This window comes from Charadrius vociferus, unplaced genomic scaffold (genome assembly GCF_000708025.1).
Source record: "Charadrius vociferus isolate BGI_N301 unplaced genomic scaffold, ASM70802v2 scaffold56, whole genome shotgun sequence".
Lineage (NCBI taxonomy): Eukaryota > Metazoa > Chordata > Aves > Charadriiformes > Charadriidae > Charadrius > Charadrius vociferus.
This window is the reverse complement of record NW_009649057.1, coordinates 836,810-857,833: the sequence shown is the minus strand read 5'-3', so window position 1 is coordinate 857,833 and position 21,024 is coordinate 836,810. Positions and strand designations below refer to the sequence as shown.

At 47.2% G+C, this 21,024-nt stretch overlaps 1 protein-coding gene across 1 annotated transcript; it reads right to left on the bottom strand.

The window, feature by feature from the left end:
- Positions 1–4,001: 4,001 nt before the first annotated feature.
- ZER1 (zyg-11 related, cell cycle regulator) lies at positions 4,002–16,242 on the bottom strand. The gene is made up of 15 exons (XM_009888023.1): positions 15,981–16,242; positions 14,919–15,069; positions 14,179–14,615; positions 12,465–12,641; positions 11,198–11,312; positions 10,546–10,692; positions 10,126–10,299; positions 9,244–9,459; positions 8,557–8,598; positions 8,099–8,218; positions 7,532–7,647; positions 7,214–7,402; positions 6,164–6,261; positions 5,661–5,763; positions 4,002–4,568 (listed from the first exon to the last, which is right to left on the bottom strand). Exons 1-15 carry the CDS (start codon positions 16,136–16,138, stop codon positions 4,511–4,513), a joined length of 2,301 nt encoding a protein of 766 aa, XP_009886325.1. The 5' UTR covers positions 16,139–16,242; the 3' UTR covers positions 4,002–4,510.
- Between the last annotated feature and the right edge of the window lie 4,782 nt (positions 16,243–21,024).

The following is a 21,024-nucleotide window of genomic DNA, read 5'->3' as shown; positions in this document are numbered from 1 at the left end:
AAGTCTCCCTCATTTGTTTTTTTTAAGTGCTGTCTTCTCATCCAGCCCCCATGTTGCTTTTCATCCGTTCCTGATGACCATTACCCTCTGTGCTTCATACACATGGTTGCCATGGAGACCAGATGTTTCCCTACTTTTAATTTGCTTTTTTTCCAGTACAGGCTACCCTCTAACACCTGAGCTGTAGCAGACTCCTCCCTAAACAGTCTCAAGGAAATGTATTTTCTATGGAGTAGTGCCTGAACGCAGCATCCATAAAGCTCTTGTCCTACTGGTAATTAATTGCCTTCTTCAAGCGATGAGAGGGGAACAGGCTCACAGCTCCAAGACTTTTCTTCCCACTCATCTTTTGCAGAGACCAGAGTGACTGCAGCAGAAGCCCAACCGAGCTGACGAGCTGGGTAGGATTCAGTGCTGAACAGATATTTCAGCCTGTACGTAGGTGCGGGGTAATAGCATCCATCATGCAGATGGGGCAGAGGAATTATCTGCAATGTTACTAATTGCCACAGATATCAGTGCTCAACTTTCTTGGCTTGGTCTAGATGAGGAAGTCTGGTGATGCCGGGTGTTAAGCATTATACAAGTAGATGCCAATCGTTATAAGCAGTTCCTCCCACAGATCTTGTAAAATGGAAGCACTTGTGGAAAGTTGCCCACCAATTTGCTCTTTTATCTATTCCAGAGAAAATGGTAGACACCTGACAGTCTGCATGCTGAGGACTGCTGTATCATTGACTTGGGCTACTGAACCATGAGGCATCTTCCAGCCAGGAAGGAAACTACACACAGTCAAGGTAGAGGGTTCCTCTGGTGGCACGGTCTCTGCAGAGAACTACTGAGTTGTGTTTGTGCTCTGCTTGCCAAGCATGTGAGTATTAAAGGAAATGTAGTTGTGAAAACACAAATCAGAATCTGAATGGGACAACAGCTACAGAGCACAAGGAGCCCCTCTGCCGTATCTTTACACACTGTGAATGTCTCTCCTGCTGGAATTTCATTTGGCAGATAGAACCCTGTTCTAGTTTTCTGTGCAGGGTTGATTGTTAGCACTATAATTCTGTGTGGAGTTGAAGTCTCCTGGTTCATTCCTTTGCTCCAGTAAAGCTGGAAGGCCTGAGAGGCTTCTCTGTAACAGTCAAGCATTTCGGGGTATCCAACTTCCTCTTTTACATTAGACCTTCATAAAAAATCAGCCACTTTGCCCTCCCTTTGCATAATAATGATGGCTGCAGACAACTATCCTGTTCTGTCCTGAGCATTGGATCTACGGCAGCAATTCATTAACTCCTCTTTGCCTCCAAAAAGTGCTTTCAGGTCATGGTACATGCATTATGCCTAGGGTGCACAACTCCTGTTGTTTCAGTTAGGGAAACGGAGGTGCAAACTAATTTCAAACTCCCGATTACAGGAATTCCTGGATTATGCTCAGGTGTTCAGAGGATACCTTTTTCTCTTTGGCTCCTTATTGAAAGGGAAATGCTCACAAAGTTTGTTGGCTTGAAGACATTGAAGTTGGTAGCCAAAGCTCATGTTATTCTAGCAGGGATGCTATTTCTTTTAAAATGCTGTCTCAGGAATTTACCTTTCTGGTGGCCTGACTTAACATCTTCTGTGTAGCTAGCTGTCACAGACCAGTTAGAGCTCCCCTTTCCCCCTGGGATCAGTGACAGATTTCAGACAGTTAAGCTTTTCTGGCCAGCTGGCCTGACTCCGTTAATCTACATGTTGCTGGGCATTTGAAATCTTTTTATTCTGGTTCAGGCTCAGGTACAGCTTGATGAGGATATGTGAGCAGTGAGGATAGAGCTTATCTTTACAGTGTGAAACAAAGGTTTGATGCAGCTTCGATCTTATTCGTTTGGGTCCAGCTTGCAGCACGTGAGACCTCAGTAACAGCTGAATATAGGGGCACTGGTTTGAAAAACCCAAACCTTTGGCGTCTTGAAGCAGATGGAACCAAGCCATTGGTTGTCCATTAACCTTGATGTAGTTGTGCCAAAATCTCAGTGTAAAGCCTGATTGTTTGGCTCTGATTACAAGGCAAAGCTGAGGTCTGCTCTAGCTGAGATAGGAGTTCCTGAGCTCCAGCTGTCACCCCAACATGGGGTTCTGATACCTCTTACATCTGTGATGGGTCCCCTTCTGCTCCGCTCCCACTTTGCCAACATAGTCAGAACCTTGAGTGCTCTTTGTCACACGATTCAAGATTTTAGTGGCAGGAGCTTTCACTATATGGGCATTAGAAAGGAAGAAAGCCTAGCGGGTGGCACTGTCACGTGAAACAACTTCAAAAGGACAGCAGCACTAAATGGAGAATTAAATGAGCAAAGCCCGACTCCCCTAATTCTCTGAGGCTGGTTGGCAGGATTTGCAGCCTCTCTTAGTTTTGCATCTAGAAGGAAGATTAGCAAATGTTATACGGAAAACAGATCTTGAAATAAGCTTCCCCATCTCAAAGCTCATAGGGACACAAATTCTCGGGGAAAAGGAACGAGAGAGAGAAAAATACATTTCAATAAAACGACTGCAAAAAAGTATAATTTGTCAAGTTTTGCAAACCATATGAAAACAATTCAAAAGTGACACAAAAATATATATAAGTTTGAAAAATACTTAAAGAAAAAAGTACAGATCTCACAATATCAAAACAAATGACGTATGGTTAAAAAGAAAAAAAAAAAGACATTGAGTAACACCATATTGGCAGAAAAAGTAAACGTCTCCAGGGCAGCTGTGTTTTGTCATTTAAAGTGTCAGTTTGTGTATCTAGGATCCGTCTATAATGTGCTCAGCCATGACAACATTAGCTCTGAGCATTAGAAGAACCTCATAGCAGCGAGTCAAATCTGAGCGCAATGTATACGAGGGAAGAGAGCAGCAAGGGTTACTGTGCTCAGAGGCCTGAAATGTTCCAGCTCACATGGCCGTGGTCTCCTCTTACTGCTACCAGACATAAAATCTTTTCTAAATCCCTTCTAAGGGAAGATTTGTGAATTGTGGAAGAACTGTGGCAAGCAGAGGGCTCGAAGGATGGACTGCACACTGTCTTGTTGAGTGCCCGGCTGTGAGGCAAACCTTGGCCTTTGGCTTCTTGAGCCTTTACAGGTCTAGAGTCTTACAGGTGAAGACCACTTCATCAGGACTCTCCTCTCACCTATGTCGTGTGGAGTAATGCTGCTGATGCGAGCAGAACTGCGCTGGTAAGTGCTAGTGGGAGTCAGGTAAGAACAGGGCGTTTTGCTTCCCAGAAGAGGGGGAAGATGTTGGGGTGGAACAAGAGGTGCTATTTCATGGGATCACACTCCAAAGGGTACTTGGAGACTCCCCAGTCTCAGAAAAGGACTTTATCACCTCCAATGACAGCATCTGTGCTGCAGTGAGTTTCCTGTTAAGGGAGATTACTTTGCTACTGAGCATGGTTTGCACTGACGCTGACTGAAAAAGAGCAGAACAGCTCCAGTCCATTACTGGGACTTGCAAAAGTGGCAGAAGCCGCTCTGGACTGGTGCCTGGTGGAGCTTATTATGCAGAGGGGAAATACGCTCGCTGGCATTTGGAGCCCTTCCCCATAAATAGAACACAACTAAAAACATGGTGAAGGACTGGAATGAAGATGTGTAGCCCTTTGTGAACAAACCTTGTTCCTTGTTGCACAGACTCCTTTAGAGAGAAAAGCTCTGTGTTAGCAAGGATGTGTAACTGGTTTTACTGGTCATCCCTGACCTTAGGAGGCTGGGTGGGCTGGCAGATCCTACTGTACCGCCAGAGGGGACAAAACAGACCTCTTGACTTTAATGGGAATGTCTTACTTCCGAATGACTCACATGCAATCAGCAATACCTCCATTAATGTGAGTCTTCTATAAAAAAAAAACCTTAAGGGAGTGAATTGACTTGAAAGATATTTCTTCCCCATTTCCTCCATTTACAAATATCACTAAAAAGGTCAGTTATTTTGGTCTAACTTTCTGGTATTGTGTCCCCCAACCTCTCTAACCAAATAAATAACTCGTCGCTGCCTGTAACCCCATTGAGCAGCAATACCGATTCAGGACTGGTGTTCTTGCAGACATTACAGGACCTCATGCAATACTGCGAAAGGGAGTCTTCTAAAAAGTGGGAAATAAAAATGTCACACTAGCGATCACACAACTAGGTCTTCAAGCTCATGATCATTTGAGGCTCTCTGTGTGGTCTAAAATAAAAAGGTTAAAAGATACATAATGTAGTTGTCTTTGTTTTTTGTTTTCTTTTTATACAGAAATCATACACACAGAACTTCAACCTGAAACTTCATAACAAAAAAAGTCCACTAATTTAAGGAAAGCATTTTGTTGTGCAAAAAGTCCCTCCCCCCTCCCCTGTTCACCTTCATCTACTGAGGGTCTCACACACACACATAAAGCTTCCTTCCAACAGGCGAGTTGGTAAGAAAGAGTCCTCCCTATATACAGTGAATTAGAGAGAAGCTGGATACAGTGCTGGCAAGAGGCATTAGATGATTGCCTCTATCTGGAAGTGTCCATGTTCTCTTCCTTAAAGTTACTGCAGTGCTCTATAACTTTCCTATGGATAAAACAAGGACAAGGAGAGAGGGTTTAGTTTAAAGCTTAGTGCATGATGGTTGTGGGACAGTAACGCAAGAACTGTCCAACAGCTTGAGCTCTATGTAGATGTATACTATTTGCAGCAGGCAGTCTCTTCTGAGACACGCATCAACCGGTATTTGTGTCAAAACCAGTACATTCCCCAAAAGCAGCTTATAGCTCACAGTGCATCCCCTCGGAATTTCATGTCATGTCAGTGTACACCCAGATCCACACATGACCCTTCATCACCCCCACATCCAAATGGTCAGATAAATTTGAGTCACACCAGGGAACACCTGCATACAGATGTTTGTCATTCCCTCTGCTGTCACCTGTCCCTGCTTTTCCTATTCTTTCCATTTACCATTCTTGCAATGTCCCGTCACCATAAGCAATCCCTCTAACCGTGACGGTCTCCCGCAGGCTTCAGCCACCTCCAGCATTTAGCCACCCTTCAGCCATGGGGAATGCTTCCTGCCCACCCATAGGGGACGTATTCCCAACCGACCACTACATCTGTTTTATATTCATCCTGCAGGTATGAAATTACAGCGCTCGGTTTGCCAATGATTCGAAACTGCAGCTGGCTTTTAAAACTCCGGAAGAATGACTCCAAAGGACGGTCACGTAACAAAGTAAGTTGGGGAGCTCACAAAGGTGATGGACTCTCTCCACCTTTTGAAAAATCCTCTCATTGTAACTGTGCAGCCAGCGATTTTAGGGACAGGCAAATATGAATCTGGACAGGGAGCGCACACAGGTATGGAGAATAGTCATGACTGGCAACTATCGGCGTAAGATGCAGTGAGCAATGTGGCTCCCCTGTCCAACAATCCACTTCTATAATTAATTTGTGCCCGGCACCCATTACCCCTGCATGATTTGTGTGTATTGCCCATCTATAAATACCTCTCTAGTCTCCTGTTTTCATCCTCTTCTCCTGTGTTCGCTTCTCACCCCTCACACACATCAGTACGGGCCTTTCTTTGGTAACCTTACTTGATGTAGAAGAATAAAAACTATGCTAAAGCTAAAACAAATGTTTGATGGTAGTGCATTGGTTTCCTACCGGGCCATTTCCTTGGTCTCTTGCCGTGCTGAGGCCATTTTAATCATGTCCTTCAGAAGGGGAATCCCACCTTCTTTGATAAGCAGTGGGCAGTACTTGTCAGCTGCAGAGAAAAGAATAAAAATGGTCCCTGTGAACCTTCACAGGAGTGGTATAAAGCGGGGGGCAGGAGGGGAAGGAGAAGCCTGTGGCCTGAGAAGCCACGAAACTTTTCTTTTGTATGGAGCCAGCCTGCTAGAGGTGTCCTGGCTGTGAAAGCATCAGACACACAATGGCTGAGAACGTAACAGCAAGGCCAGAAGGATCAAAACATTGAAGGAATTTGCTACGCAGTAAGCCTCATTGGTGTTTGTTCGGCTGTGCTGCCAGGACATTCCTGCATCGTTCACAGGAGGTTCTCTTTACCTACGTAACTACGCTGGGAAGACTTTTTCTGCTAACAAGCTCATACCCACGCCCTCAACTTTCAGTGTAGTGGATGTGATTTCGAAAAGGGAACTTACGGTAGACAGAGACCAGGTTATACAGTGCCCAGGTAGCCCAGTGCTGGCTGACTGGGGAGATCCCTTGTGGAAGAAGTCGAAGGATTGGTTCAAATGACCTGCACAGAAATATTGCAGAAGTTAAAAATCCACAGAGCTGCTTTGCCACTCAAAGCAATACAAACTCTGTGCTCGTAGATACCATAGCAGTAAGTCCATTGGCATGTCAAAGATTCGGGCATCAAAGACTACGCCTGTGTCACACGGCAGTACTGGCAGGCTTACAGGCCCTGCCACTTTAGCACAAACATGCTGCACGGATAAATAGCTGCAACGAACGCAACTGAGTCCAGGAACTGATTTCCATCCTCCATCAGTCATTTCCTCACGACAGCTGAAACCCAGCAGTCACTGATCGTTCTCTAGAGGGGCCAAAGCAAAATTATACCCAGCCAAAGCTGGCTGCTCGCGTGCCGTGGTTGCTGTGTTTCCTCTGACAACAATAATGTGTCAGGCACTGGAATGCCATTCGTTCTGGATCCCTGCCAGGCGCTATGGGAATACAGAGTACCTGATACCCTCATACCGGAAGCGCTTTGGAGGATCCCACCAGTTGCGTTAACCCTTGAAGGGATTTCTGGGAACTGTGTTTAAATATCCCCCAGAGGAAAGTGAAAGCTACAGCAATCCACGTGAGTTTCAGAAGCAAACAGACTTAAGGAGGTGCAAAGTACAGCAGCCTCAGAGGAAAATGCTCAGGCAGTCCCTCATGGTCAGATCATGGGTTTCCTGAACTAGGCAATTTCATCAGAAACATGCAGGCGAAATTCTGTTGGGCTCCCACACCTCTCCCATAGGAAGTGCCGCAAGGCGTCTAGTTTCAGCAGCCAGTGTGATAGGTTTCAAAGGTGTAAAACCCTCACTAAAGAGGATGTCCCCGAGGAAGTTTCTCCTTCAATCTAAACAGCCCCTCCATGCTGCATTATACCTCTTCCCTTCTCTCTGTTGGTCCTTGCTTCCTGTGACAATCCTGGCTCCTATGTGAGCACCCCAACCTTTTCTGTTCCTCACCTGTAATTGATATTTCTCCTGGAGTTGATATCCCAGCTCTGGATGGCCGCCCACATCCTCTTTACCACTTCCTCTCGGTGGGGCTCACATATACCCCAAGCTTCTGGACCATCAAACATGATATGGGAGAGCACACCACAGGCATTATAGGATACCTCAATCCCGTCTGCTTTGCTCTCCAGCAGGTTGCTGCCGAGAGAAGACATCGTTCAGAGGTGCTGATGCACCAAAGGTTTAACAGTCTTCAGGTGATTCAGGAGCAGAGCTCCAGAGCTCTCACCCTGCCCCAGCCCAGCTGTTCGTTAGCCAGGCACTCACCTGAACACACTGATGAACTGGGAGGTCATGAGCTGTGGGCGGAGCTCCTTCACCTCTGCCACATTGCCCAGGAGTCCCAGCATGTTGCGATGCAGCTCCTGTTTCTCTGGGAACTCCTACGCAAGCAAAGAACAGGATTATACAAGAGTAGGGCTGTGGTGATGCCAACAACAAGCAACCCTGGAGAAAGATTGTACAGCACATCTAGAAAGGCTGGGTGTTTTTGGGTAGTCAGTAACAGCTCTTTAGCAGATGCCAAAGGGGATCTCTAGTGTTCAAGATATACGTGAAATGAGAGCATTGAGGCCAGGACCCACTATTTGCTGCTGCTCCTCTACTTAAGGTAGACTGTATACAAAATATGGAAAGAGGAAAATGCATTGAGTGTAAGTTTCTCTGTTCTTCTACTGGTTGGGTGGATGGAGGACAGAAAGAAGAAAACATGCAAGCTTTCTCAGTTCTGTTAGTGCAACACAGGAAGTACTGCTTATGGATTAGCATAGCCAGGGATGCTGCATCTTCACTGCTAACATCAGCATTCCTCTAGAGGAAACCAGACATACTTACTTTCAAGCACTCCAAGAACAGTTTCATGCCGCTGTAGTTGAGGAACATCTCACAGTTGTCGGGGGTCTCATCAGTGATGTTCCAGAGGGCGCTCCAGGAGAACTCCATCACCTGATCACACTATGGAGACAGGGACAGAAACAGAGCTTTGCTAATGTGGGAGCCCCATGCAAACCAACCACTTCTATCTCCTCTCTGGTATCACCCTAAATGGCTCCAAAGGTAAGAAAATCTTGTTATTCACTTTCAAGTTGTCAGCAAGTGGGGTGTTTGTTTAATACTTCTGCCTCCCTGCCACATTCCCCTGCCCTCGCCCTGGGATAGGAAATTCTGCAGCATCAGCTGAGATGTCTTGTGTTTGTTGGAGAAGCAGAGCTGGTGCTCTGGATTGATCTCCATGCCTAAGTCAAACTGAAGAGAAAATACTCTATGCATACTTTTTTTGGGGAAACACTCACCGTTTTATCAGCCAGCTTCTTCTGAATCAACTTTAGCATTGTCTGTGGGCAGAAGAAGGGGAAGAGTGAGAAACAGTTCAAGAATCATAGAGCTAAAATTAACTGCTGTAGTACTGTAGGGCTGGCTACAGCCTACTTGGTATCTCTTTCTCTAAACCAGTGGGACTGGGTTATGTTCAATGTTGCAAGTATTCAGAGCTGAACTATTTCACAGTCCCTGAGCTGTTGATTTTTGCAGTCAAGTCAGTTTTGATCTGTATGACAAAGGCTGGAATGTGGTAAAACTGCACCAAAGGAGTGGCTTCTGAAGCTCTTTGAAAAGGTGAGGGATATGGGTTGACATGAGTTGGGAAGCTGATGCAAACCTGGGGAGATGCAGAAGGAGCTAGTCACAAGGTGGTACTAGTTCTGGAAGTGACATGGTGTGGTGGAGAGGTAAGGTATAAGGTTACACTTGTTCCCTGCTCTCACAGACAGCCTGTCTCTGAGACCACGACTTCCAGTGCTGGTGAGCCAAATAAAAGATGTCACATGGAGGGGTGGGTTCCAGGAAAGGTTGGCATTGCGCAGAGACTGGATCCCTCCTGTGACACTGTAAGGCTGGATCACCGGCATTTGCTGGACTGCTGCAAGGGAATTGTGCTAGCCTGGGTTAAGGATAAGTAGACACCTTGGGACCATACCAACCATGACAAACCCCATCTTGCCCACAGCTTCTTTATGATCGTTGTCCACCTGGCAGACCAGAGCGTTACAAAGGTGCACAGCGATGCGCTGGATAGACTCATCCTGCCGGCTCTGGTTGAGGATGTTCAGCAGCAGCTCGTTGACTCGGCGGTACTGGAACTCCAGCTCCTCAGGAATGCTGAAGTTGCACAGTGTCAGGCAGCAGTTTCGCTGTACCTGGGTCAGGAGGAAGCAAACGCTGGGTCAAGTGGCTATGAAAACATGGACCCCATCACCTCATGTTTCCTTGCTGCTTGGTACTGCTTGACTACAGCCGCTAAAATTTCTGTTACCCTCCTATCTAGAGCTGTGCTTTAGCCGTGCTCTATCTGTGCCCTCTGGTCTCTCCCTGTTGCTCTGGTCTCACAGGGACTCACAATCGCTTTCCGGGTCAGTTCCTCGCTGCCTGTAAGCTCCACACAGCAGTTGCAGTTCTGTACCCCAGTGGCATCATAATGTCAGCTAGCTGCCAGTGCAGCGTACTGGGATAACGAATCTTTGTTAACTCAACACCCCCAATGCCCATGCCCTTTTCACCCCACAGTGCTGGACATCTGTGCTGTGTTGTATATGCCCTTTGATCACTATCATCAGATAAGAAGGAGCCTTGCTAAAATCACTTTCTTCCCCTTGTTCTGGAGAACAGTATGTGGATAAGGCCCACCCTGCATGTAATCCCCATCACCTAGTGAAGGCAAGGAGCAGATCTGGGCAATAGCTTCTCTGTTTACTGCCTTGGCTCTCATTCTGGAGGGTCAGGAGACCAAGATGCTAACAAGGGGCTAAAGACTTAATACAGGGAAGAAGGACTACGGGAGCTGAAGGAGACTGGGCTGCTCTTACTGTGACTTCCTGGTAGGACTCCATGCCATTCAGCACCACCTGGATGACCTGGCGCCGCAGCTTTACACTCTGCTCCATGCGGTACTCGGAGTTAGTCAAGTAGAACAGCGCCGCGCTGCCTGTCACTTGGATGTTTTTGTCATCCTTGTGGCACTTGAGGGCTGTGATCACCAGCTGCAGAGAAGCAACATGAAGTTTCAGTGCCACTGACTTGCTGTTGGGTCTTGGAGTGACCGTTACGGCTGTGTGGGGCAAAGACTGTTGCAAGCCTGCAAGGAACTGGACCAGGCATTGCAGGAACGTGCTTATGGAATGAAGGTACCCACTGTACTACTGGAACTTTCTCCAGAATGGCCTGATATGGTGTCCCAGGGTGAAGAAAAGACTGGGACTGCAAAATAAATGCTAAAAGGGGCTTACCTGAAGAGCTCGCAGCAGCTGGCTGCAGCGTTCGATACGGGCAATGTCAAAAAGGAGGTTGATGGCCCGGGACGTGATTTCTGGCCGGTGTTCAGTGTAAGCCTCGATAGCATTCAGGACTTGCTCTTCGTTCTTGTCTCCACTCACCTGGCACAGAGGAACAAAAAGAGTCAGGGAAGAAACAATGAAAGAAGAAAAACAACATGAGAAGGGAACTCTGAAAGGTCGAAGGGCAGAACTTCCCTCTGCCCTGCTAGTAGGATTAGGCCCAGGATGTGAGCAAAGAGGCTGAGTCACTTCTCAGCCCGGAGGGACAAGAAATGGCACCTTTGGGGCAGGAGGATGCTATTTGCAAGTAAGACACCTTTTCTCTCCTTAAAACCTTTTATTGTAGCCACAGACATTGTGGTCAGGATGGTTTTTCTGGATCCTTCTCTAAGAGGCATGTTTTTTTAACCCTTGCAAAAACCATGCGGGGCACAGGTCTTGCCTCCTGGTAGTTCTCCCGCGTTATCAAATAGCTATTGAAAAGTCATAGCTCAGTTGTCACACCCAAGACCCTCAGAACTCCACTCTACTGCCAGCCAGTAATTTTCATGTTCTTTCAACTTCTACCAAGTACCTACTGCCAATATTCTTGTGGCCTCATTACCTTGTAGGCTGGAATATGTGTCAGGCGGCAGAGAGATGTTTCAAAGAGGCCCAGGAACTGGAGTGGTCGTTTCAGACCCCGGAAGGGAGCAATGCTGCTCTTTGCTGGCTCAATGCTGAGGGGGAGAACAAAAAGAGATCACTCATGTTGGTACCGTGTTTCTTCAGATGTCTCCTGCGACAGAGACAGCTATCAGCTCTCCATTCACTGTGACTGTACTGCTCCATAACCAGAGTAACAGCTGTGCTTCAGTTGTACGCCAGTCAGCTTCTCCTAAACCTAACACTAGACATTCATCCCAGGTGATCCTGAGTGAAGGGCTAAATGTGTTCAACAGAAACAGCAGTAAGAATTCAAGAAGACGGAATGCAGCTCTCTCAGGTAGTTTGTCTTGGAAATTCACGAGCCGGGGTGAAAGCTTCCTCTTAGTGAAATCCACAGCCCTTTTCTGATCCAAAGATTTGCAAACTGGACTGCATGTCGTCTGATAGACACCCCAGTCTGCTTCTGTGATCATGAAAGAGGACTAGTTTTGCTGCCGTGTTCCTTACTGACCAAGAGCCGTGTTTGTGTTTTTTTTGGGGGTTTTTTGTTTTTTTTTTTTTTTCTCACCAGTTCTGGTGGACAGGAGCCAGTACTGTCCCACTTGTTTGCTTTTGTTCAGTAAGTGCTTGGGGAATAGGAGGGCAGAGTTCTTGGCTGACCTGGAAAACCAGACCTCTAGGTATTGCCCCTAATGAGGTGCACCAGGATTTTCAAAGGTTGATTTGACCTGGATACTGGTCAGATCTGAAAATATGCCTTTAGATTCTAAGTTCCTAAAACATTCAGCCCTCAGCAATGAACACTGATGTACTGACTCAGTGTAGAAAAGTTCTGTCTTAGGAGAGCCTGGATTCCAGTGAGGGTAAGAATGTTTCATGTAGAAAATGTGTAAAGAGCTTTGGAGTCCTTTCAGGAAAAAATTATAAACCACTGCAAGAAATCCTTGGAAGAATGTGTGCGGAAAAGAAGTGAAATACTTCTTCAGATCTGTATGGGAGGCAGATAGGCTGAATTCTTTATTACTCTTAAAAGTCCTTAAATGTTTCACATTCAGGAATCGCAGCTGATTCCCATTTTACCATCAGGAGAAACTAGCAACAGTTGTATCCTGCTTTTTAGTACTAATTAGACCTACAGAATTTGGAAACTTAGAGGGAACTGTTCTTAATTCATCTTACATCTATCCATCCAAGCAGACCTCAGTAACGTGCTGCTTCCTTACCTTGTCTGGCCCATCTTCTCCTCCATGCTTGGGATAGTGCAGTTCTCCAGCATGGTGTGCCCTGAGATATCGAGCGAAGTGAGGTTTACCAAGTTTTCCACAAACAGGTTTAGAACCCGCCGGGTCAGCTTGAATTTGTAATAACTGGACAGATGGTCTCGGGAGATATCCAAGTGCCTGCAAATGACAGAGAACAGCTCAGAGCTTGGGAAGTGTTAGCTGGGGTTTCTGCCTCTCTTAACAGAGGAAGACGAAAAGGCAAGTGTGATTATTATTTTTTTATTTATTTTTTATTATCATAATTTCCTTCACAAGATACAGGAATGTGGTGCTGTAGAATTTGGCAGCGAGATCTGGCCCTGTGTCTAACTGAAGCACACAGATATCTGGTAGAGGTCTACTTAGAATGGAGCATAATGACTCGTTTGGCCACACATCACAAAGGAAATTGCTCCAGGCTCAGGAACTGCTTTTCCCAAGCTCCATCACAGCAGCCACCTGAGCATTTCTGCCTGGTGATTAAGATGCACTAGAAGATCTTTGCATCCCCAGAAACATAGGTTGCCTCATCCCACAAATTAAGTTACACAAGTTTTTGCCTGCTTCCCCAATCTTTTTTTTCTTTTTTTTTTCTCCACCCCAGGCTATTATGCTGCCCTGATTTCATTCAGGTATGTAACCACTTAAGCTTTGGGGAAATCCTGGTGCTAAGAGAGTGGTGGGACATGCCTGACCAGCCACCACATGCAGGTGGGGTTCCTTACAGGACAAGGGCTGTTCTTGCCTGCCAAGCAGTATCTAAGACCCTTGGGAGAGACTTTTCTAAACTGCCCAAGACAGGAGCCAACAACCTGCTTGAAAAACTGTCTTCTACCTGTTTTCGGACAAGTTTCATTGGAAGTCACTGGGAATTAAAGTACCTGGATTTAGAAAATGTTATCCAGGACCTTCCCTGAGACTCCCAGGTCATATGTTAACATGGTATCCCCTAGTGTCTGCGGTCAGTAGAGATGATACTAAAGGCATTGCAAAGCATCCTTCATGTGAATAGTAAGGCCCTTTGGCTTGGAAAGTCCTGGATCCCTTTCCCGATACCACTGTGCAGTTTGAATAGCAATTGTCTCAACTCTGTTTCAGGAAATCATTTCACTGTCAACACCGTTAGTTTGGGAGTGCCTATTTACTTACACCGCTTGTTCCCTTGGCGGCACAGTGTGCCTCCGCACAGCGAGCAGTCAGTCAGAACTCAGTTTTTCCTAGTTTTATCTCGGAGCTGGGCTTAAACTTTGGACATTCCTGTTTGAAAAGTGGTTTGCAGGACTGAGTTTCACAGTGTGATTATCGCTACATTAGTATATGTACAAATCTGTAGGGGTTGTTTTTGCCATCTCTCAGGTATTCAGCTATTTTTTGTTTGGTGGGTGGTTTATTGGTTGGTGTTTTGTTTGGGTTTTTTTTTTCTTTTTTTTGGTGTGTGTGGCTTTTGGTTTTTGTTTTCCAAGAGGGAGTTTCTGCTAAGTGCTGTCCTTTTGCAAACAAAATGCAGACTGACTTTAGACATGTCAGATATGTACAGGGAGTCAATGAGCGAGCCCGTTCATGGGAAGGTTTATAACTTGAAACTAGCAGTGGGTGGCTCTCCGTTAGCAGGCATGTAGACCATTACCCAAAGACAATGGGAAAAGGATAAACAAGGAAGAACAGATCAGCTGACCTGAGCTTGTGAAGCTGTGCGATCACTTGGATGTGCTCCTCTGAAAGGTCCATGTTGTAAAGCACTAAGGAAACCAGACTGTCCTTCCACTGGGTCAGAAATCCCACATCATTCAGCTGGATCCCAGAGAGATCAAGAGCTGCAAGGGAGGCCAATGGCCGAAGCAACGTCTCCACATTTACCCCTTCGATCAAGCGACCCAGGTTCAGGAAGCGCAAGCGGCTAAAGCCTTCAAAAGTAAAGTCCTTAACCAAGACCTGGCGAGTGGGGTTCACCAAACAGTCATCTTCACAGCCTCCAGGGTTCTCCTCCTCATAGAAGATATTACAGCAGCCAAAAAGGCTAAGGGAGATAAGTGTGTGGCTGAAGCTCACCAAGGTTTGCAGACTCTTGGCTGTCAGCTTCTCACAGTTAGTCAAGTAGAGCTCAACAAGATCCTGGAAGATGGGAAATCAAAGTTAGAAATATTTCACAGGTAGAGTGCCCACCCTGTTTGCTACAACACCTCCCACTGGGAGAGCCCGAGACCATGCATCACCCAACTTGACCAGTGTCCCCATCCTGTTTCCCTACAGTGCATTTGGGAGCTGAGAAGAGAGAAGCTGATGTTCTCCCAAAGAAAATTTGGCTGGTGAAGGGTGGAGTCTTGGGTATCTCTGGGTGCCTGGGATTTTATCTGGTGCCCGCGCAGCAGTGCTGCTATGTGAAGTGGCAGCTAGAGGCTGTCAGTGCAATACCACCTGCTTCCTGATGGCTTCCAGGTCCTGGTCCTGCACAATCTGCTCCCGCAAGTGGATCCGAGCTAGCCTGGTGCTCCGGGGATCTGAGAACAGGGTGAAGAAGCTTTCATGGGGTTCAAAGATGCTGTCCGTCTTCACCAACTCCACGTACCTGTGTTGGGGCAATGGTGTTAGCACAGCATAACACAAAGGCTCAGCTACCACTCTAGCACCTTCAATGGTTATGAGAAAACGTTACCAAGCGCGTAAGCACACGCAGATTCCCTCTTAATCATCCAGAATAGCCTTTGGGGTAATGGGAGCCGGCCTACTACCTCTTCTTGCACAGAACTAACAATCCACAGGAAAATCGCAGGCAAAGATTTGTGCAAGGTTGTGTGCCTGTGAGCAAACTGGATTCTGGCAAGCACAGACTCCAGGATTTCTTTCCCCTAGCTGTTTAAAGCTAGGAATTAAATTTTTCATTTTCAGACAATTAGCTGGCCAAGCTTCTCTACCAGACTTTGTGGGCAGGAGTTCCCCCAAGAGAGACTGTGATAGCCACATTATAAATCCCTGGAAACAGGTTGCTTTGCAAAGCTACGGGAGCAGCAGCCTTGAAATTTAACATCTGTTAGCACTTTGCACTCTTATTACAACTCTCTCTCAAACCAGAGAAATGCTTCAGTGGTGGGAAATGGGAAGGCTCCTTTGTTGCTTATTGATATTCTTGGAAGAAGCAGTGACTATTAATTTCACTCTGGGTTTACCTATGTGGAAATGGCAATTTCCACAGAAACTAGAATGATATGTAGCAGTACAATAGCCCCTGGGGACACTTCCTTCTGAAGTTAATGCAAATCCTTATCTCCAATATGATGATCGATTGGAGAGGGGAGGGGGAAAAAAAAAAAACCAACACAAAAACCACAAACAAAAAAACCCCAACCCAGCCCTATGAATTCTTCCCCATTTTTTGCCCCCTTTCCCATCACTCTTTTTAGAGAACTATACTCCCGCTTCCCTGAGCTCCTGGCTCCTTCCCAAACCACACAACAGCTTCTCCACAGGCCTGAAACATACTCATTGACAAGTTTGTCACAAATCTCGCTCGGCAAGAAGATGTCAGGATGGAGCCGGAGAGTTTCATTGTCCAGTAGGTAGCAGAGAGTCCCCTCCAAGTTGCGAAGGCAGTAATCTGTGCACAAGGTCATTAGTGACTCGGGGCTGTCGGATGCCATCTTGAGGGAAGTTATGGGAAGGGGAAGAGCAGAAGGAAGCTTTTGATTCAGTAGATCCTTTCCTCAAATGAAGTTCCAGGATGAATTTACAGGGACATTAGGACACCTATAAGCAGAGGGAGGAAAGATTCATTGAGAAAGGCCCACTGGCAAGTGTCCTGCAAAACTCTTGCACCGGCGGGATGTCGATAGTTGTATTTACAGCCCATCACTTGCTGACCTCAAAAGAACCTGTGGCATTTTGGCCTCTCTGGCAGTATGCCCTTAATCCCTTGGTATCCCCAACCCCAGGGGACACTGTGGGAATGAGATAACGCAAAACATGTTTGGAAATGAGGCTACACAGCAAGAAAACGTTTCCTCATTGCAGGGGTTATCTGGCTGACAAAGGCCCTTGGAAAGGGAAGTGGCAGAAACCACATCGCTTGGTTTCCTTCAGGGTGGGTTGGATAAACCACCAGAAAATTTACTGTTGGGACAATCCTTTGGATAGCCCCAGTGGGATCTGGTGGCCCCATATCTTGTGCCTGTAATTCTGTTTGCCATCGTTCCAAGTGAATTTTCATGTTCAAGCTAAATGTTTTTCTGCAGCGCCAAACCAGAAGCTTCACTCAAGTCCTTGAACTACCCCGTGAAGTGGATCAGAAGCCAGAGGGAAACACACGGGCTGGTTTGGCTTCCCTTTGAGTGCAGTGTAAAGCAAGGCTTACGCGCATGTGGGACATCTGCGCCTGTAGCTCCCTGGGATGTACTCACCCAAATCATTTCAAATCTATCACAAAAAAAAAGTATGAGTGACTGACCTGGAAAAAGGCAAGACGCTTTTGTTCTCCTTCATTTTTAGTACAGGATAAAGAAGGATGGGCGAGGCAGATAATTAGGGGAAGCTATTCCTGTCTATTTTCTTATTTGAAAAATCTCAGGCTCTGGTATTAAGGCTCGCTCGCTGGCACTGAGTGAGGGCTTGCTGGAGCCTTGGAGGTGGTTAGCAAAAGTGACTGAAGACCGACAACACCATTTCCCTTTCAAAGGGTCAAATCACATTAGAAGCAACCCTAATGTGAACCCTTCTATATATTTCCATGGGCACACAAAAATTGTGTTGAAATGTTTATTTTTGATGTAAAACTCGTGTCTTATAAGTATATCCCTGCCAGAGCGAGAACACCAGTGCTGTGGGGTCAGTTATTCCCTGTGCCACAGCTGAGCAGCCATTGCTGGGGAAGTTGTTACAAAATGTCCTTATCATGTTCCATTTCTGATCTTTATCCCGCAGCTGTGAAGACAGGACACTTGTCTGTGTCTTCAAGCTCTCTGCTTCTCTAAAGCCTCCGGTGCTTTCTCTTCCCTTCATTCCTGCAGTATCAGTACAAGATGGAAGAGTTTAACTCCCTCTCCTCACCTTAATCACTGTCCCCAAAGGCACCGGGGTGGATCAGGCACCTTCCCACCTCCCCTTTCAGATGTTCTGTTCAGCCACTGCCTGGGAAATGACACCCATATGAAGAATCAGTTAAGGCTGTGGAAGAGGTAACCTTTCAAATTCAGGCACCAAATGGTGTCCGTGGGTGACAGGAGCACAGCTGCGACTGAGCCTGCCCAGCAGCCTGGGCTCCCGACCTTCTGATGCCTCCCTGCGCAGCGGAAGGGATTTCCATGCAAACGTGAAGGCAGCACAAGTTGGAAATCAAAGCTCTTTTCTTCCTTCCTTCTGTATTTTATTAATTCTTTTTCTCAGGGCGTGCTTCAGTGCCAGGGACCAAGAGTTGGCCAAGGAATTAACCCAAGACAGAAAGGAGCCTCTCAAAAAGCTCACATCAGCAGAACTGCTCCTCACTCAGCAATGGAGGAACGGCCGTGCTGGATCGCTCCTGCAGTGCGCCTGCCCCAGGCCTCGTCTCCCTCAGCCAAATCTCGTTCTAGTGTCAGTGGACAAAACCTTACTGGCAGAAGCAAGTACAAGTGATGAACTTGACTTGCCTTTTGGCTTTACTTGAATTTGGCCAATAGTTTCTCCTTCCTATAGGCACCTTCGGGAACTATACCTGCAGGCAACTGGCAGGATCATGTTCCAACCCCAAATTCCTTCTGACCCACTGTGTTCTGACCTAGAACTTTCAACAGCCTTTCCAGTGGGGATCTCAGACAGGTTCTCTGCTGGTTTTGGCTTGAGAGGCAAAAGGTCTCTTTTGCCTCTCTTTTGAGAGGCAGATGCTGAGGGGAAAAAACCAAATCCAAAAACTCAGCTATCACAAAAATTGTACTTAACATCCTGATCAGAGAAAGTTTAAAGGGTGTAACCTGCTCTTCTGGGTCATAATAACACAAAACTCTGACTCCTCAAGAGTGCCCTGATAGCTCAAGGACCTTTGATACATGTGGTACAAACAATGAAAATGAGTAAGACAGCGGGTATTGAATTTTGAAAAAGAAGGAAATCCAAAATCCCCAGCCCTCTCCTTTGCAGTTAAGTCAGGAGGGAAGTCAAGGATGAAACGGGCCACTGAGTGAAGAGTATCGTCTCACTGGCTGTGAAGTCCCAGCTAAGGGAACGCAGGTGGGAGGAAGCTGTCCTGCGCTCTGCACTGCATCTGCTTTGGAGACTAATCTGCTTCACCTCCAGAACGAGTCCCTCTTGTAGATTTTGCCTGAAGCTTGCTTGAGAAAATCTTTCCAGAAAGGCAAGATCAACAGGAAGATCTGAACCAGTTGGGAAACATGTTCTGCTATCCCTACCAGTTCCCCTGTGCCATCAGCCAGGAGGTCCCTGCAGCCAGGGTTCTTCCACTGTTTACTACCGATGGCAAGAGAACTCGAAAACAAATTCCCATTGTCAATCTATTATCACGTGCAGCTGGAAACGGCCAGTGCTTGGGACTTGTCCAAGCAGCTTAGAGCACTGAAGGGCAAGGACTGCCTTCCTGTGGCTCTGACAATCCTCTATTCCCCCTCTGCTGAGACCAGCACAATGTAACCGGTTGATCCCAGCCCCGGAGAAATCAGCTGCCCTTTAACTTCTGAGCTCCCCGTGATCCACCAACAAAATCCCATGCAGATAGTTAATATAGAGGAAAGTGGTTAACCGTCCCAGTAAAATAACACCAAAGCCTTCACCCTCATGATTTATTGGGGATATCTGAGTAGCACCCAGAGCTGCTGCTGTGACCTTCTGTACAGGACATGATAGAAGCTAGCCTCTCCCTCCTCGGTTAGACTCGAGACATGACGTGAGGGCAGGGGGGGATTGGAAGTAAGAGTGTCAATAGCTGCACTGATCAATATTGTCTCTAGTTATAAGCTCAGTGTGTTGATAAAAATAAATGAAGTAGAGTTGCTGACGAATCATTAACATTTGCCTAATCATTATCCTCGGGCAGCTTTCCACAGGCAATAGATCAGCAAGCTGCCTGCCTAGCAGACATCACCAGTGCTTTCCAACGATGGGCAATGAGCTGTCTACTGCATGTGTGTTTTTCAAGGGTCAAAGACAGATATGTGAAACACGCTGCAAATTCAAGTGCAGGAATCAAAAAGTGACTGGAACTACAGCTGTCAGAATTTTTTCCAATTTATTTCCCTAATAGATTTGCTTCCATCTTAATGCACGAAGGAATTGAGTCCCTTGAAGACAGAGGAGCAGGCGTATAGAAGCCCATATACCAAACTAGCCCCAGAACCAGCTCTCTCTGTGAAGTAACAGCACCCTCCCACCATCCACGGACCCAAAGGAAGCCACAGTAGAGGCAGCTTCGCTCTCCCTCATCACCAGCCTTCCAGGTCCACCAGCCTCTTTGGCAAATATTGCTTAGTTGTAGGCTACGTCTGCCTTGTTACGGCATTTCAGGCGTCACTGGCATGCGAGGCTTGGGACCACTCCTGGCACTCTTGGGGCCACCCGTGCCAATATTCTCTACCTTGAACTTCAGACCTATCTTCTCTCCCAGCCTCTCTCTCCAGGCAGCTGCCCAAAGCCAAGCCTGACTCACCATGGCTCCATGCCAACGACATAACGTTGATGCTGTTGCTACAAAAATGACTGGCAAAGCTGACTTTTCCAGCATCAGGGACTTGTCCAAGGAGAGGGCAAACAATATGTACTGACATGAACCGGTTACACCAACTTTAGAATAACAAATTTAATGTGAATGCAGAGTTTGGCACAGGTTACATTTTGAAGGAAAACTGCACTGTCATTTTAGCTGGCATCTCGCAGCTGCACATCACTGCTTTTTTTATTAATTGATGGATCATTGCAGCTTGTGTGGGGAAATACCACTCCTGCCTTACAGCAGGGAAAATGAAGTGGGAGAAGATTGAACTATTCTGTGGCCCAGCAAAGCCTGCAATTTCCAAACCTGTCAGCCTGCCGAGACCGACATCGTAAATGAGATGCCTCGTGTGAGCCAGGAAACACGTTGATCTTTGTACCTGCCTGCAGTAAAGATGCTCCTTCAGATCATTGCATTATATCATGGATTTTGTTTCCAAAAGGTCACCTGCCCAAGAGGACAGCCCCGGGAGCCCCTAGGTTACCGTTCCCCGGGCACCGGGGATCCACCACCGTCAGATCGTGATGGTCTCTGACAGCTCTGCGGGCGGCTCTGGTCACAACCCCCAACCCTCCCTCGCTCCCCCGACACGGGGCGCCGGCCCCGCTCCCTGGGGCGACTTTCCCTTCCCGGGGCACTCGGAGGTCACCTCGCCCGGCAGCGCCGGGGCTCCTCCCGAACCGGCTGCCGCGGCCCAGCTGCTCCCGGTAGTACCGGGGAGGAGATGGGGGCTCGGACGGGGTGAGGGGGGTGCACGGGGCGGAGCGGCTCCGCGCGGGGTGGCGCTGCTTCCTCACCCCCTCGGCGGGCAGGCCCGGTGCCCCCCGGGGAGGGCGA

Excerpts from the sequence above, each read along its gene's own strand:
- ZER1 (XM_009888023.1), bottom strand. The coding sequence starts at position 16,138 with ATGGCATCCGACAGCCCCGAGTCACTAATGACCTTGTGCACAGATTAC. Across the intron at positions 10,300-10,545 it reads AGCTGCTGCGAGCTCTTCAG|CTGGTGATCACAGCCCTCAA; the intron begins GTAAGCCCCTTT and ends GCTTCTCTGCAG. Across the intron at positions 8,219-8,556 it reads AGAAGCTGGCTGATAAAACG|TGTGATCAGGTGATGGAGTT; the intron begins GTGAGTGTTTCC and ends CTGTCTCCATAG.